The 17001-nt window shown below is 34.1% G+C and overlaps 1 protein-coding gene across 1 annotated transcript in view; it reads right to left on the reverse strand.

Moving 5' to 3' along the window:
- Positions 1-17001, reverse strand: part of LOC106463578 (guanine nucleotide-binding protein G(o) subunit alpha-like) — a 97908-nt gene that overhangs the window by 24216 nt on the left and 56691 nt on the right. The window contains exon 5 of the mRNA XM_022391108.1: positions 15046-15174. Coding sequence (XP_022246816.1) covers positions 15046-15174 — 129 coding nt within the window. The remainder of the gene's footprint in view (positions 1-15045; positions 15175-17001) is intronic.

Below are 17001 nucleotides of genomic sequence, written 5' to 3' on the forward strand. Positions count from 1 at the left end.
CGTTGTTTTTGATTAATTATTTATTATAAATTTTTAACAAGAAATAAATCAAGGTGATTAATGAATTTTTTTTTAAATTAAAAATATAATTCTTGTGAAGAAAAATAAATTTTCCACATACTGATAAAAATGCATACAAAAAAATCGAAACAGCATGTATACGTTTACCAATTTTAATGAATTTATATTATTACATTGTCCAGAACAGTTTTGTAAAAGAAGTGTAACCTACTTTGATAATCTAGCAAAAGGTGAAAATTTCCGGTCTGTGAACTTAAATGTTCTCAGTCATGCAAGACTCGTTCAGCTTCTCAATTTTCTCACACGCCAGTAGATAAATGTATGAACATCAATTAAGCCATTAAATTAGCGCCTTCATTAAAAAACAAACAAACAAAAGTCTGAGAAAGATAAAATCGAACTCGCTGAAGTACGATATGAAGGTATATATATATATATCTTGATGATGTAGTTAATTGACATTGAAGACCCACAAGTTTTAAAACAAATCTTCAAGTTCTGTAGACATTTACAACTTGTATAAAGTTAACAACAGTGGTTTCGTCAGTATAGACAAACCGCACATTCATAGCCAAAACTAACTCCCTTTACTGATAGTTTTGTTCTGGGAGATATACAACACACAACGTTAAGCCCCCCAATGGCACAGCGGTATGTCTGCGTATTTACAACGCTAGAATCTGGGTTTCGATACCCGTGGTGAGCAGATCACAGATAGCCCATTGTGTAGCTTTGTGCTTAATTACAAACAAACAAACACAGTAATAATACAAAAAATTAAGTACTTGTTTTTTTGCTCAAAGCTACACAATATGCTATTTACAAACTGTTCACCGCCTAGAATCGAATGGATTTTAGGGTTAAAATTACCCGCTGGAGGAAATGTAAATACTATACAGAGGTTACGTATCATTGAGAAAAAGGTTAAGGATACTTTTCAACGAGATTTGATTAAAAGAAACATAATGAGCAGGGTGAGGGGACGAGTACATTTGAATTTATAACGAATAAAATCATCTTTTTGGATTTAGTTAGTAAATAAGTTGACTTTTTTAAAAACATTTCCGATTCGACGAAAGGTTTAGGATGTGATAAATTTATGGGCAACTTATTTTATAAATAGTTTAATATTTATCTTGTAACAATTATGTCAGGATGAGTTCCAACTATTTAGTCCAGTTTTCTTTGGACGTCAACGAAGCTACATTCTCTATTAACGCAAAAACCACAAGTTAATTACCTTTCATCGATATCGTGAAATTATAGTATCTCAAAGTTAGAGTGATTGATTGCTTCCCAGAAGATAAAAAATTATGAGATAAAACGTTACAACTTGAAAGTAGAAGATACAAAATTATGAGATAAAACGTTACAACTTGAAAGTACAGTAGTTTAATGGCTCAGTAGTTTTTGTTAAAGCGATAATCGATCTAGAGCATTTTTAGATTTATTCGCAGAAATGATATTACTTGTCACAAAGCAGTTTGAAAGTGGCTAAAAATCGAGATAATTATCCATGAGCATGGAATTATATAGTAATAATAATGTTTGTTTGAGAATATTACCTTTATAAATATATTCATTGTTGTTACAGAGGGCTACCATCATAACGCATACTTATTGATGATATAGGTGTTGCAGTGATTGTATGCAAAACGTATTTAGTGTTTCCTGTCTTCCTCAGTGTAGTTCCAAGAGGGTCAGCGGTAAGCTTACGGACTTACAACGATAAAATCTGGGTCCAATTCCCCACGGTAGACGGACCGTAGATAGCCTATTGTTTACATTTGCGCTAAAACAAATAAAACAAAATTATTTAGCTTAGTACAGTGAGCATTTCAGTTACCTACAATTATCAAGAAATTTCGAGCAGGTGCGTTTTTAGCCATGAGTGTATGTTTTAGCAGTAGAATGTTGGTCATGGTATGTGGCTAGATTCCTTTAGATCTAGATACCTATTGATCTGAGTCATTCCCTTTTAGTGTCGCGAGCATCTTCTCCTATGAAAGAATATTGAATAATAGGACGCTGTAAAGGAGGACAGTGAACTTTTCCACTGGCAGGGCAGGTGATGCCTTGAGGACGTGTCCTCCTTATTCTGCTACTAGAATGGCCAATAGTGATGTGGGTAGAGGATGTGCCCTGAGAGGAATGGCATTATTGTTTTCGTGTATATAATGCCCCACTTTCTCAGTCTAAGAGAGAATCTCTTCATAAGAAGATAGAGAATTCAAATCTCTCTTTCTGTCATTATCCTGTACACTCGTTTGCTTTAATTGTTTCTGATGTAATAAACACTGCTTTTCACGTTATTTTAACATTGTTTTAAAGCTATTTTCTGCTTCAAACTTCTTTAGCTATTTTGGCTGCCATCCGCATCTTTAAGATTATACTTGCACCTGAAAATTACACAGAGAAAAGTAGTAAGAAAGAGATTTGGTGCCACAAACACAGGACCATTATTGCAGTTTTCTGTTTTGTTTTTTCTCTAATGGATCTTACTTAATGTGCTCTTCTTAGCTCTCGTGTGTCTTAAGTTTAGATATCTATGAATAATGAAGTGGCATATTCCACAAGTAGAAGATCTTATAACAAATGGGGTTATTTCATCACTGAAGGAAGATGGCTGTCCAAGAGAGTAAATTGGGTCTCGGATAAGGCCTCTCTTGGAAATTGGAATATTGCCAGTGCAGCAACGATCCACGACCTCAAGTTTGCTGGAGTTACAAACATAGGAACTGGAAGTGCCAAAATCTCGCGCTTCCAGAGTTGCTGATCAAGTATGCTCTTGAGAATCATTCTAAGTGCACATGAGTCATGGTCTGTTGAGAGTCATTGTGGTGACTTACTGTGTGCGGCTAAGGCAAAATGAGGCAATCTCTGTTTAACTCCTAAGTGTTTGCTGATTACAGTAGTCCAATTCTGACTCTGGATGATGCTACCATAAGCCTAGCCAAAAAACAGACTGAAGGTGTTGCGTGAAAATAATATCTGCTAGCCCCAGCTGTTTAGCCAGCAGGTGATGCAGTGGGCCCCAAATGGTGAAGATGGTGATCCATGGGGCAATTGTTAGCATCACATCTCCTTTATGGGATACAGGTTACCAGTCAGACCAAAGAACATGTAGACTAGATTCCATAGATACGGATGTCCTCAGCACCTCGTAATTTTGTGGTACAGGTCAGGAACTTCATCCAAATGTAAGAATCCCGGAGCTTGTCTTCTACACTATACTCCTGATGTTTAGGACGTCTCAGTCTAGTGTTGGGTGATAGTACCACCACAAGTCCCTGTGAATCAGGTTAAACAAATTTCTATCTAACATTTGGGATATGGTTAACATAATATACATGCAATCTCTTGAAGCATTTTAAGCAGATAACTTCTGGGAATGGCTAGGATTAAAAACAAACAGTGCAACACTTACTATTGAGTCTGGACAATAGTGTGCTTGCCTTGATTTAACAATTGAATAAGAAGCAACTTGATGATTGAGAAACAGATGAGTTGTAACCAAATTTTGACTCAATGGAAAACAAAGATTTCAATCAGACCAAGTTCAAAGCTTGAAAGACGGGACCATTTAAAAAACGTATGCAACCAATTTGCACTATTTGAAAGGAAAAAAGCATATTCTGCTATGGCGTTAGAAGATCATAAAGATGCCATTGACAAGTTTATTGAGGAAACACAAAATGAGATCATAGCATCATCTGGGTAGGATAAGCATTTTCACCCTGATAGAAGCAGCATCTGTGGTAACGAGGTATAAGGATATAACTTTGAAGGGTCACAAGAAAGGAAAATATTCAGAGAGGCAGCTGCAGTGGCTGTAGCTAATCCAAACTACCTTTCTGAAATGCCTGCATCACACTAACCTCATATTCTATCAAGGAAAGATCAGCTGCAGTACAAATCCCAGTATTGCAATACAGCCCCATTAGTGAATGAGCAGAGCTTCCCTGGTACTCCAATGATATTTGTGCCACAGCAAATCCCAATGATTCCTTCACAAATAAATTGCTCTGGAAAGGAAGATCTTGGTTTTTTTATGGGCTAGTAGGTCATCTTAGAATGTACTGTACATACTATGCTTCTCAGTAAAATAGATGAAAGTTCATATTCTGCCTGACTACTAAACAGATGTAGAAAGGTTGTTGGCAAGCTAGAGCTACCCCCATTCTGATTCTGAAAACCTAAAGAAGCCCAAAGTTTGGTCTGGCTGCGAAGTTGGAGGGGTGTGTATAAACAATTAACATATATCAAAAGGTTTGATGATGAGCCCATTCTATTAAGGCTGATTTGTATTTGATGTGAGCTAATAAAGATGTATAGGCAATATGTAGAGTTTCCAGTTGATACAGAAACTGTGATAACACTGGTTGAACTTGCCATGTATCAGACACTCTGAGTGAAGCCAGCAATTTAATATTGACGATTAACTGTATGTGAATGGACAGAAATGCCTTTAATTACATCTAGATAATTTTACTGAAAGGATAAAGGTAATTGTCGATGACCTTGGAGGTGGGCCTACCACAGAAATTGCCACTCACCTTCACCTGTATAACATGTAACTGTGTTTCAATAGGAAAATCATCTAAGTCGTATACATACTGTAAATGAAGTCTAGTGTATTGCCGCAGTGTAATAAAATGATGTAAGCAGTAAGCAATACATGAAGTGCACTGTTTCTTGTCCTAAATGCAGGCAGCATTAACTCAAACAATTACCTGCCTGAGAGGTGATATCATCCTAGTGATGCTCTATAATTATATACAGATTCCTCCTGAGTTGGTAATTTTCATGGTGAGGTAGAGGTAACCAAAATTAGTGGTGCTGCTGTGGTTGCTTTTGTTGTCCCATGTACAAGAGTGAATATAGGGTTCCAACCATAATTAGGTTGGTAAACTAGATTCAAACAGTGAGTTGTTGATTGAATATGTTGATGTGTTTGTGTAACCAGATGGTTGGTTGGTTCAAAAAACTGTAATTTGCCACCACACAGATACATCTAATGAATGTTCCATACACTAGCCATTGTATATGTTTCACTTGAATACTAGAAATAAAACCAGAACTGAAATATAGTAGTTATTACAGGATGGCAAAATACAGCCTTCTGGTAGAAGGGTGGCATGCAAATGTTCTATGTTGATTTTAGATGTGTGAATGTGATGACTCGTGTTGATTTCTTTCTAACTAAAGTGAACAGATGTGCTCATTGGTTCATCACTTTAGATCTTGCTTACTGACACCGTGAAGTCGAGATGCATGATAAGTGTAGACCTAAAACTACTTTTGGTGCTGGAGATGGTTTGTATAAGTTCCTTGCCATGACATTTCGCATGTGTAATACACCTATCGCTTTTGATATGCTAATAATGCTTACACAAAAAATGCTGCAATAGGAAAGGTGTCTGATCTATATTGATGACCTCTTGTTGTTTGGCTGCATGTTTGAGTCTGTTGTTGAGAACCTGAATATGGTACTTTACTTGAATGGATAAGGAAATCAGATTTCAAGTTGAAACCATGGAAGTGTATACTTATACTTAAGCAGATGGATTTTCTTGATCACGTTGTGGGTACAGATGGGGTCACTACAGACCTTGCAAATATTTTATTGGTACGAGACTGGATTCAACCTATGACCAGGAAGAGATCCACATTTTCCTTAGCTTGCATCATATTATTATCGATGTTCTGTGGCCAAATGTTAAAATGTTACTGCACCAGTATTTTTTCTCACTAAAGCTGGTTTATCTTTTAAGTGGCTTGAAGACTGTGACCAAACATTCCAGTCATTAAATTGTGCTTTAGTTGAAGTCCTGGTGTTAACATACCCATGACAATATTGCCAATTTCTGCTGAATACTGATGCCAGTTAAAATGAAATTGGAGTGCTATTGTCACAGTTGTAAAACACAATGAAAAATGTGCTTCCTATTTGTATGGTAGAATGTTCATTATTTGTGTGGACTGTGGATCATACATTGCTGAAGTAGCACATGACCATTAAGGATCCAGAAGGGATGCTTGTATATTAAATCACATACTTGCAAAAATACAACATTAGTTCAGTCTTTATTATGGGCAGCATTATATTCGATAAAGAGATAAATTAACACTGCAATTTGTGAACGTTTTTGCTTTAGTTTAGTTACGGCTGAACTTTACCGTACTTAATATTATCAATAAATAGATTTATAATGTTATTGTACGACCTAACTTTAGACCTTTTTAAAAACATTGGTAAGTTTTTAATATGTTATTGTACAAAATGTTTACTAAAGTATATTTACATCTACCTTTTGTTTACGTCTGTTGAAATGAAGTGCGTGTACATGCGCTTTTTTAATTGTAAGATGTGCGCGCATTTTCAAGACAGACAAAAACTGTGTATTAGTATAATAGATGTAAACATTGTACACTGTGTGTGCTACCCAGAAGAAAACCTGGCTGATAGCACAGTCCATAATTAATGTATTGGTGGAACACTGATATTATGATTTGATTAACTTAAAGAAATTCACCTGAACCAGAGAGCTGATTTGAATATCCAGCTATTCTCTAAGTTGTGTAAAGTGTTGAGTTTGGTGAAGATACCCACTCCACCTTATTACTCCCTAGTCTGACAGTTTGGCAGAATGGGTCATACAAATTACCAAGTGGATAGTTGTGAAGTTTGTTAACAATGAGGGAGTGACTGGGATTAGCACTGTTCCCATGATGACTTATTGTGCAACTTAACAGTAGTTGATTGACTGTTCACCAAATATGTTCATATTTGGTAGTGATTTATGGAGCAGATGTGCTATTTCAACAACATGTGGTCCATACAAATAATGAATTTTCTACGTTACACAAGAATGAGTATAGTGGTTAAAGTGTGAAATAGCTTACATTCATGAATAGCATAAATAGCAAGGAAAAATTGTCATATGGCAGTACAGATGTTACAATAAATCAGTTAAGGAATGAATATTAAAGCATGGAAACTGGAGGTGGCTTTGGTGTGAGCCAGAAGTAGAGAAGCAACTCAGTACCAGCTGAGCTAGACAGGTTCTTATCTTATTCTCTGGCAACTTATTCCACCTAATAATGCGTTGCAGTGATCATGTAAAACATATAAATACATTGAGCATATTGAGAAGCTAAATTCATACTCGCTGGTGTACTTCTTGTGCGCTGGCTAAACCCAGAGTCAGAGGTTGAATCTGATGAGTTAGAGGATAATGAGGGTATATAGTCCTTGTTTCACTTGATTTTATCTGCTTTTATTTTTTATTATATCAAATGCAGTGAGTGAATCAACTCACAAATAGTGATACCATATTGTGATAGTTCAGCTCCTAGTATTTGTAGCCATTCAGGAGAGTAAATTTATTTTACTGTTAAATATTGTATTTAGTCTGTGTTAGTCTAAGCGTGTATTGACGCATATTGTAGTGGGCATCATGAGAATTAACATTGGCTGTATGAATTTTAGTTAAAGGTTTTATTAGTTGAACTGAATTATTCCAATGATTACTTATTGCATAAATATGAGATGATCATATCATAATGAGTTGAGCAAATTGGTTCCTAGATGGCAGCGGTTATGGTTTGTTTGTTTGTTTTGAATTTCGCGCAAAGCTACACGAGGGCTATCTGCGCTAGCCGTCCCTAATTTAGCAGTGTAAGACTAGAGGAAAGGCAGCTAGTCATCACCACACACCGCCAACTTTTGGGCTACTCTTTTACCAACGAATAGTGGGATTGACCGTCACATAATAACACCCCCACGGCTGAAAGGGCGAGCATGTTTGGTGTGACGGGGATTCGAACCCGCGATCCTCAGATTGCGAGTCGAGCGCCCAACCACCTGGCCATGCTGGGCCGCGGTTATGGTACCACAGCAATTGAGGCAATAACTAACAGTAATTGCCTAAGATACCATGGTAATGGTAAATGAGCCAGATGAAGTCTGTCTAACTTATGACTCTAAATGTATACCTGTGTCTGATGTTGCACACCTATATGGACAATACATATAATTGTTCATAAGAAGTGAATAACATGAATGAATCAGTTATATAAAAAAAACATAACTGTCAAACATCATAGGATGGAAAATAAAGGATTTGATCTGAATGTCAAGGCATTGAGGTATGAAGTAAACTATTATTACTGACAAGTGAAGCATTATTGGAAGATACTGTGCGCCTGATACTTTATGCTGGTGAGAGAATGTTTTCAGTTTGACATTGAAATATTCGATAGGTAATGGATTTTTGTTGAAGATATAAGAGTAGTGGATAAGCTAATACTACTTTTGAGCGAAAACACGGTTTTATCTAATGTGATCAGTAATGGTAATGAAGAATATTTGTTATTGGATCCAATCAAAATATACATTAATGAGAGAAATTATATAAAGAAAATGAAATCCAAAGACAGTAGCTTATGTGTCATACAATAATGAACTTTAATAGAAGCTTCAGCTAGAATACATGACAGTGCAAACTGTGAATGCAAAGCCTAAGACAGGAAGTAACATCCACGTGGTGTTACTATGAGGTCACCTTGACCCGTGCTAAACCTACATATCTAAAAAGAAATCTAGTAGAAACGAAATGTCTGTGTACTGGATTCTCATAGTCTGAAGCTAGAGGTCGATACTTGTACAGAGGTTAACTTATTATTTGTGTGGCAACCAGTGTCTACAGTTTTACTTCTTCCCTATTACACCCAGGTTCTGTTATTGTAAAAGCGACACAATGGGTGGAGACTCTCGTGTATGAGAAAGGTATGCTAGCTGTTGTCATGGCGACAGTGGATAAAACAGCTATATGCTAGACAAGTGAAAACCTCACCAGTGCCTGGTAGACTGGAAAGTTTACTTGTAGATGTTTTCAAGAACACCCAAAAATACAGTTACTTCGCATACACAGATTTCCCGTTTCAAGTGACACACATGCAATATTCCAGTCTGGTCGCGTCAGTCCAAAAAAATAGACAAACCACATCCATTTAAAATTGTGTTCTTTAATTCTTACATTTACATAAAATATCACATATGCTAAGGGCTATAACACTGTAGGTTATGTAAGATTGGAGCTACTGTTTTGAAAATAGGATGAACTGAAATGAGTGTTCTGCGTATTTTGCCAGTATCCATATGAGACAATTTAATGCTCTTTTTTCTGATTCAAGAATTCCTTAATGAATTCTTTCTATTTGGATATTTTGCCACATCAATTATATCGATAAATTAAATAAATGTGTATTATTTCCACTTTGAAAATGAACACAAAAATGCATATTTTGATTTTATATATATATATGGCCTGGCAAATTACATTGTACAGGCCACGTCTTATTTAAATAATGAGCGTCAAGTACTTGTGGTGTGAGGTAAAGCAAGTTGACGTCAAGAAGTATGAATGTTAACAAACGAAAAGTTGTGATAGTTTAATATTTCAAACCCAACTTACATGCATTTTAATTTCAACTTACATTTATTTATAATCAGTAAATATTGAGCTGACGGGTTCTATAAAACACTCTTCGATAATGACTTGGAGAAAGGTTATAACACTAGAATGTAACCGTATAAAGCATAATTTGCTATTTACCTTCAAGTACAAGTTTGTTTGTTTGTTGTTAAGTGCAAAATGCACAATGGAGTATCTATGCTGTGCCAATCACAGGAACGAAACTCCTATTTGTGTGTTATAAGCTTATAGATGAGCCATGAAGACATCGAAGGACAACGAATATGAACTATATATATTAACACTATCTAGAGATTAGTTCTGTAATAACTGGTTTAATATAATATATTTGGTGTTTTTTATAGCATAGGAGGTTTACTCGTATATTTGGATTGATAAAAAACGCCCCCAGTGGCACAGCAGTATGTCTGCGGACTTACAACGCTAGAATCTGGGTTTCGATACTCGTGGTGTGCAGAGCACAGATAGCCCATTGTGTAGCTTTGTGCTTAATTACAAACAAACATACAAACAAGCGATAAAAAACTATGAAGAAAATTCAAGGAAAAATCTCTCATATTATCTCCTATATCGAATTGTTTGGACTTTTTTTCAGTCACGTGCAATCTCTTTATACAATCGGTTTGCTTATTTATGTGTCATGTATTCTAGCTGAAGCTTCTACTAAAACAAACAATAAGAAGCATACTTACAGTATATTTTAATCTGCATTGAAAATATTAAGTGATGACAAGATCAAACACTGAGTACACAAAGTTCATTTTCGTATGACACGTAAGCTACTGTCTTTGGATTCACTGAGTACACAAAGTTCATTTTTGTATGACACATAAGCTGCTGTCTGTGGATTCACTGAGTACACAAAGTTCATTTTTGTATGACACATAAGCTACTGTCTGTGGATTTCTTTATATAATTTCTCTCATTAATATATATATTTTGATTGGATCCATAGATAACGATTGTACAACTTTCCATTTAGAAACAAAGAAATAAATCCAAAAATAAATAAAAGGTTTCATTTTCTATATCTATGTACAATTTTCTCCTAACCTTAATAAAACGTAAATCACAATGAGCAAAGAGAAATAATTTTCAGCACCTACTTCACGAACATAGTAAGACAAGTAACTAGCAGATGCCCATTGAAACAGTTCAATGATAATTTTCCTAAAAATAGTGATTAATAAATATAAAATTTGCATTCAACCCAATCCCTTGGACTACAGTGCATATGCAATATGATTGTCTAAGTGGCCGTTTACAACCGTATTTTGTCATTCCATGTGTTATTTCAATAACGAAATTTGCATTGAGTTTGTTTTTAAGCAAAGAAGACTGAATCAGTCCATTGTTGGCAAAATCTTTGGTTTTCGATGCAATGGGTGCATCCAGCACATTAGCTCACTCAGCTTCGCCAAGCAGTCGCTAGGAGTTTTTCTGCTGGATGTCACATTTCCTTGTCATTTTACTGAGCGCAAGGAAAGATCGTTATGGACGTGAGTGCTTTTTGACAGATGTCATTTCTATAAGAGGTGTCAATGAGAAGACATTCAATTCAATTCAAATTCATTTATTCGACATGGTACAACAAAATCACGTGTTTATATAATAGCGACATGAAAAAAGAAAATAAAACAAATATATAAAAACAGAATTACAACAAATATATATTCAAACACGTTCCTCTGTTTATGCGTTTTTTCCGATTATGCTCCTATTTTTAAAATATTTCTTTCAATCAGTCAACGGAAGAAGTCCCGTTTTTTTTTCGTGAAATTCCCTCAAAAAATTTTCTTTTGTTCTTAATAAGTTTTTCTTCTCAAATTGACCAATTAGCACACACGAAGACTGACGAATCGATGTTGATATGAATATGAAATTTTAAGTAATTGCAAAACAATTAATAATTTGCATGTAATGTACTCTTTAAAAGAAGCATTTATATGTATATATATATGTGAGTTTGTGTATATATATATATATACATATATTTCTACGATTAACTTTTCAAAAGATACTGAGCATGACAGGCAGACATTCAGCTATTATATATATATATATATATATAGATAAGCAAACCGATCATACAAAGAGCTTGTACATGAGTGAAAAAAGTCCAAAGAATTTGATATGGGCTTAAAAGTATTCTGTGGTTTGATTAGCATTTGCCGTATAAGTTTACTTTTAACTAGTGGGCTTTGAATTCTAATGTTATATATGAGAGTTGCCTAACAGTCTTTGTTGACAGTTATGTATGATAAATAAGAAAGTGTTCATAGTGTTTAGTTTATGCCTGACAGTTCTGTAGGATAAATAAGAAAGTGTTCATAGTGTTTAGTTTATGCCTGACAGTTCTGTAGGATAAATAAGAAAGTGTTCATAGTGTTTAGTTTATGCCTGACAGTTATGGTGGTCATAGTGTTTAGTTTATGCCTGACAGTTATGTATGATAAATAAGAAAGTGTTGACAGTGTTTAGTTTATGCCTGACAGTTATGTAGGATAAATAAGAAAGTGTTCATAGTGTTTAGTTTATGCCTGACAGTTATGTAGGATAAATAAGAATGTGGTCATAGTGTTTAGTTTATGCCTGACAGTTATGTAGGATAAATAAGAATGTTTTTATCTCAGATTCAGAAGAATACGCAATATGATAACTAGAGTAGTACGAACAAATCTGTTTATATATATTTTTATGTTTCTAAGCCTACATTTTATTTTATTTACGCAATACTTCGTTTTCCTGTAACTTACATCGCTACGTTACTTTACAAGATCGTCAGTGAAAAGCTTCAACTGAAAATATTGCCCAAATCGCTATATCGTGTTTTGAAAAAAAACGTAAGAATGTCAAAGACTGTCGTTTTAAACAAAGTTTATTGTTATAACTCAACCTCAAGAACTTTACCGATGGGCAAAGATCAACTCTAACTAACTTATTCCTAACTATTTCACTATCAAGTTTATAGATCAACAACACTTCCAGTGCCAAGTTTATTTTTAGATACTCAATGAAAATTAAAAACGCATGTTCTAATATTTCATTCCTTATCTGAAACTTGAAACTGGTAAGCTATGGTAACTTTCACAAGTGTTTTCAATGGATCACAGAATCAACCAGTCAAATGTAAATATAAACAGATATTAAATTAAATTTAAGAACTCATGAAAATAACTAAACAGAACAAATCACCTTAACTTATAATTCCCACAACATAAGTGCAGTTTTATGGTGATTTGTTTCCCTTCGTATGTACAGAGATTAAATATTTGGTAGTAATATTGTAGGAAACCAAGTAACATACGTTTCATTTGTATGTTCGAGGATATATTTTTTAATATCTGTGTAGAATAAAATGTATCCGAGAAAAACCTGAATGAAGCTCTTTCCATGTGTACCCAGTTCTATAAGAGTTCGTGTGCAAGTTTTTTTCTCCCCAGTCGTACAAAATAAGTATTTCTAATGGTTTCAATTAATTAGAATTAATAAACGAATACATTATATTGCTTTGTAAAGGGCTAATCTAAATCATTGATCACAAACATGACCTAAAAAGATGTGTGGTTACCTTCATTCTAACACAAAATCGCAATATGAAGGAGGCTAGTGATTAACATGTCAGGCTGTGAATCCCAGGGTTCAAGCCGTGATTGTGCTGATTGCTCTTGTAGCGGTAGATGTTGCTGATTGGCTGTGTTTATTCTAGCTGTTAGTTAAAAATTATGGATGGAAATTCCTAAACCTGTTCTGGTTCACATGAAGTACTGTTCTAGCTGACATGAAGTACTGTTTTAGTTCACAAGAAGTATTGTTCAGTTTTCAAATTTCAATTCCGCAACATGACATTGTATTCAACATATACTTCCACAGAACTCCAAGTTTCCCGTTTCCTTTCGACTGATGGTAGTGATTATAGTAAACCTAACTCTACATACTGATAAAATTAAGAAGTTAGCAGCATAAATGGACAAACAAGACTCTAAAATAATCTACCTGCAATAGCATATCATGTCAGAGAAGACCAACAATAACGTGGAATAATTCTAAAATAATGGAATATGAACCACAAACAAGAAAAATAAAATATATTTTACATTGATCTAACTAACAACACACCAGTTAAACTTGCACAAAAGTCATAAGAAAATTGGCTAACCTCTCCTAAAATCATTGATATTGTTAAGTGAAAGAAGCTCTAACGAGTGAATAACAAGAACACCTAGGATGGAATTTCGACGCCTACTGCTAGAATAAACGTCTTTCTCAGAACTCCTCTGAAAAAGTAGCAGATTAGCAACAGAAACACACAATATATACTAGCTAGTAATTATTATCTTATTGAAGTAAGCTGAACGTAGAGACTACAAACTGTGACAACGATTGAACGTTATATTAGATATCTTGGAGTTGTTTATGGTAGAACTCTGAAAAAGGGTATAACCAAATTTAAACAAAACGACTCAAAATTTTAAACAAGAACTTTGTTAAATACTTTCTATGGAAAAATTAGGCCCATAACGATAGAGATAAGCATAATCAGGAGATTTGGCTACCCAACATTTGTCGGTGTATGCTACAGGTGCAGGGAAAGTATATATTAATAAGGACTGAAAGAAAATTCTAGAATAAAATTTATATTTACCAGTCCGCATAACTGTTCTGTCGTGATAAACATTACTCTTATAATGAATCATTTTAAGATCTAATTTTACTGTAGAAATTTGTTAATTGTTGTAATACATCATAGGTACATCCAAAATGTTTCATCATCTTTTATGCTTCGTGAGCTTATTTATTCATTTAAAATAAGTCTAGACAATTCTCAAAGAAGTAAAAACATGTCAACAAGAGTGATAAAATGCATCATGTTTTATAACCACGTCATTTATTGTTTACTTTATCTTAGATACATACAATAAAAAAATAAACTTTATTTCTGTAAACTTCTGCATGAAAATAGTTTCTCATATAAATTTTTGCCATCTAGATATCAGCGAAAACTTTTCTAATGACGTGAAATAAATAAATATTTAGAGAAAAGTTTATCTGCACATGCAGTATATGTATATGTTTGAAATAATGTGATGCCAACATTTTCATAATCTAGAAACAAGACACTTCGTCTGTTGCTTCAGCTATGCAAGTGGCCACGGTTCGTACTGTTTGTTTGTTAAAAATGTATTGTAAGATAGTACAGACTATAACCACACATGTATGTTATACTAGTGAAAATCGCGTGACATGATACGTAACAGACATCAATCATGAACTCCTTTATCAGTTATTTTTCTTACCAGATGTAGAGATCAGGGTTTTGCCATACATAAACACAAAATAGACACTATGAACAAATAATTAATATTTGAGTAACAAATGTAGATTTTTCGATAATCATATAGTTTATCTTAATCAACCAAAGGGAATTTTAACATTTCAGCAAAAACGTTTCCACATGAAAAATCAACAGGCGGACAAAAACACAGACGAAAATACAACACTGAATGATAATACAAGCACTTACTTGAAATTTAAGTTTTTAAATGAGAAGTGAACTTCTACGATGCCCGTAGTTTTAACTCTCGTTCTCAGGATATCTTGCTCTGTAGGCATGTAATCTTTTTTACCGAGTCGTTCTAAATCGTCTAGAAAACTTGAAAAATAAGACAATGGGCATTTCAACTACAAGATCAATATATACATACACAGAAAGAAGACAAAAATTGGTTTTTAAAGAATCTTGCATTATGGAATATTATAAATATGTGCAACTTTAGAAATATATCATACATTACTTTATTAATTATTTGTAAAAGATATAAGAACTTTTAAGCTTATAATATAATTTTCGAATACCATAAAAAACAGTTGGCTTTCGCTGCTGCTATTTCGACATGAGCAAAACTGAAATTAAAAAAGTCATGAAGACAATTTTTATTCCGACCAATAGAAGCCCGTGAGTTAATGGTTTATGGACAGAATATAATGGAAACCCACTCAGTTTGTTATAGCAAAACTAATACTTGAAAAAACGAAAATAATATAAGAAATTGGATATTTAAAAAAAACGAAACGAATTTGTTGCTTAAAAAGAAGACGTGATTTGTACAAGTACTGTGGCAGAGAGTATTATCCTGCTAACCAAAAGAATCCGTCATGGCCTATGGAGGAACGTGTTCTTATTAAGGTTTCTTGATATTCATAGATGGTTCACAGATAGTGCGCCATTAATGGGCGGAGGGTGTGCCTCGTGGTTAAAATGCCGGAATGTGAATCCGAGGGTTCACGGTTTGCGTTCCTTTATCGTAAAAAACAACAAGTTTTTCGCAGTTTGGGCTGTGTGTGCGCCATAAGAGTGGCAGTCAAACATATTGAAAATAGTAATATTAATAGCAATTATAATAAAACGTAGTCATGAGTTATCCCTATCTGTAGGTACTATGAAACCTGTTCCAAATAGAGCTGTAATTACATCACGGAAAAAAAAATCAACGTAATATTTGTAAATGTACCGCAGTAAAACAAAGCCAAAGATACATACACATAGATACATGCATCTATCTATAAATATATTCCGAAACAAGTTTATTGTCATATGTGGGGCTTGAGCAGAGAGGTTAACCTGAATGCATTAGTTGTTTGGAACTAAATATGAACCAAGATAGGAAACTACGCTTTCTTTCCTTTAGATGTAACGTCATTACAATACAACTTAGTAAAAGTATTATTGCCCCCTCCCCAACCCTGATGACTCAATGGTAAGTCTGAGGGCTTATAACATTAAAAATTCTATTTCTATAGTCTCGATGGGGAAAGCACAGACAGACAGCCCATTCTGTAGCTTTGTATTTAACAACAAACAAAATAATGAATTATTAATTTCTATAAAAGTAAACCGAAGTTATCGAACTTTAAAAGAATAATAAAAATATTTTATAACTGCCATAAAAAATATCAGGTTTTTTAAAGCTCTAGTGCATAAAGTTTAGGCCGACATCAGATGCTTTACACAAACATACTAATTCTTCATGGTTAACAGTAACATCTGTTATCAACGTTGTACGTTAAAGTATAAAAAGAAGATAGAGTGTATCATCTACGTTGCTGCCGTGTTCTGATATGGTTAGATAAAAAATGTCGAAACTTTACTGACCAGATGAGAGTTTATTTTACTGTATTTCATCTATTGCCTTTAACTTATCGTTACGCAAAGAATGGCATATCTAAGATGGTACATATACACACATTTTATACAGTTTGATAAGTGTTTTACTACTAAAAGTAATTATGAAATTGTCAGAATAGTTAGAGAAATTAAAACCATAAATTAAATTTGAATCATTTTTGCGTTCTTTGTATAAGAATACGAAACATCACAGACTGATCAGAATGTACGAAATAACATGATGCACGGCCACGTCTCATAAAGGAAATTTGAGTCATTTTTTGTGTTCTTTGTATAAGAACATGAAACACCACA

Source organism: Limulus polyphemus, unplaced genomic scaffold, assembly GCF_000517525.1.
Source record: "Limulus polyphemus unplaced genomic scaffold, Limulus_polyphemus-2.1.2 Scaffold1440, whole genome shotgun sequence".
Lineage (NCBI taxonomy): Eukaryota > Metazoa > Arthropoda > Merostomata > Xiphosura > Limulidae > Limulus > Limulus polyphemus.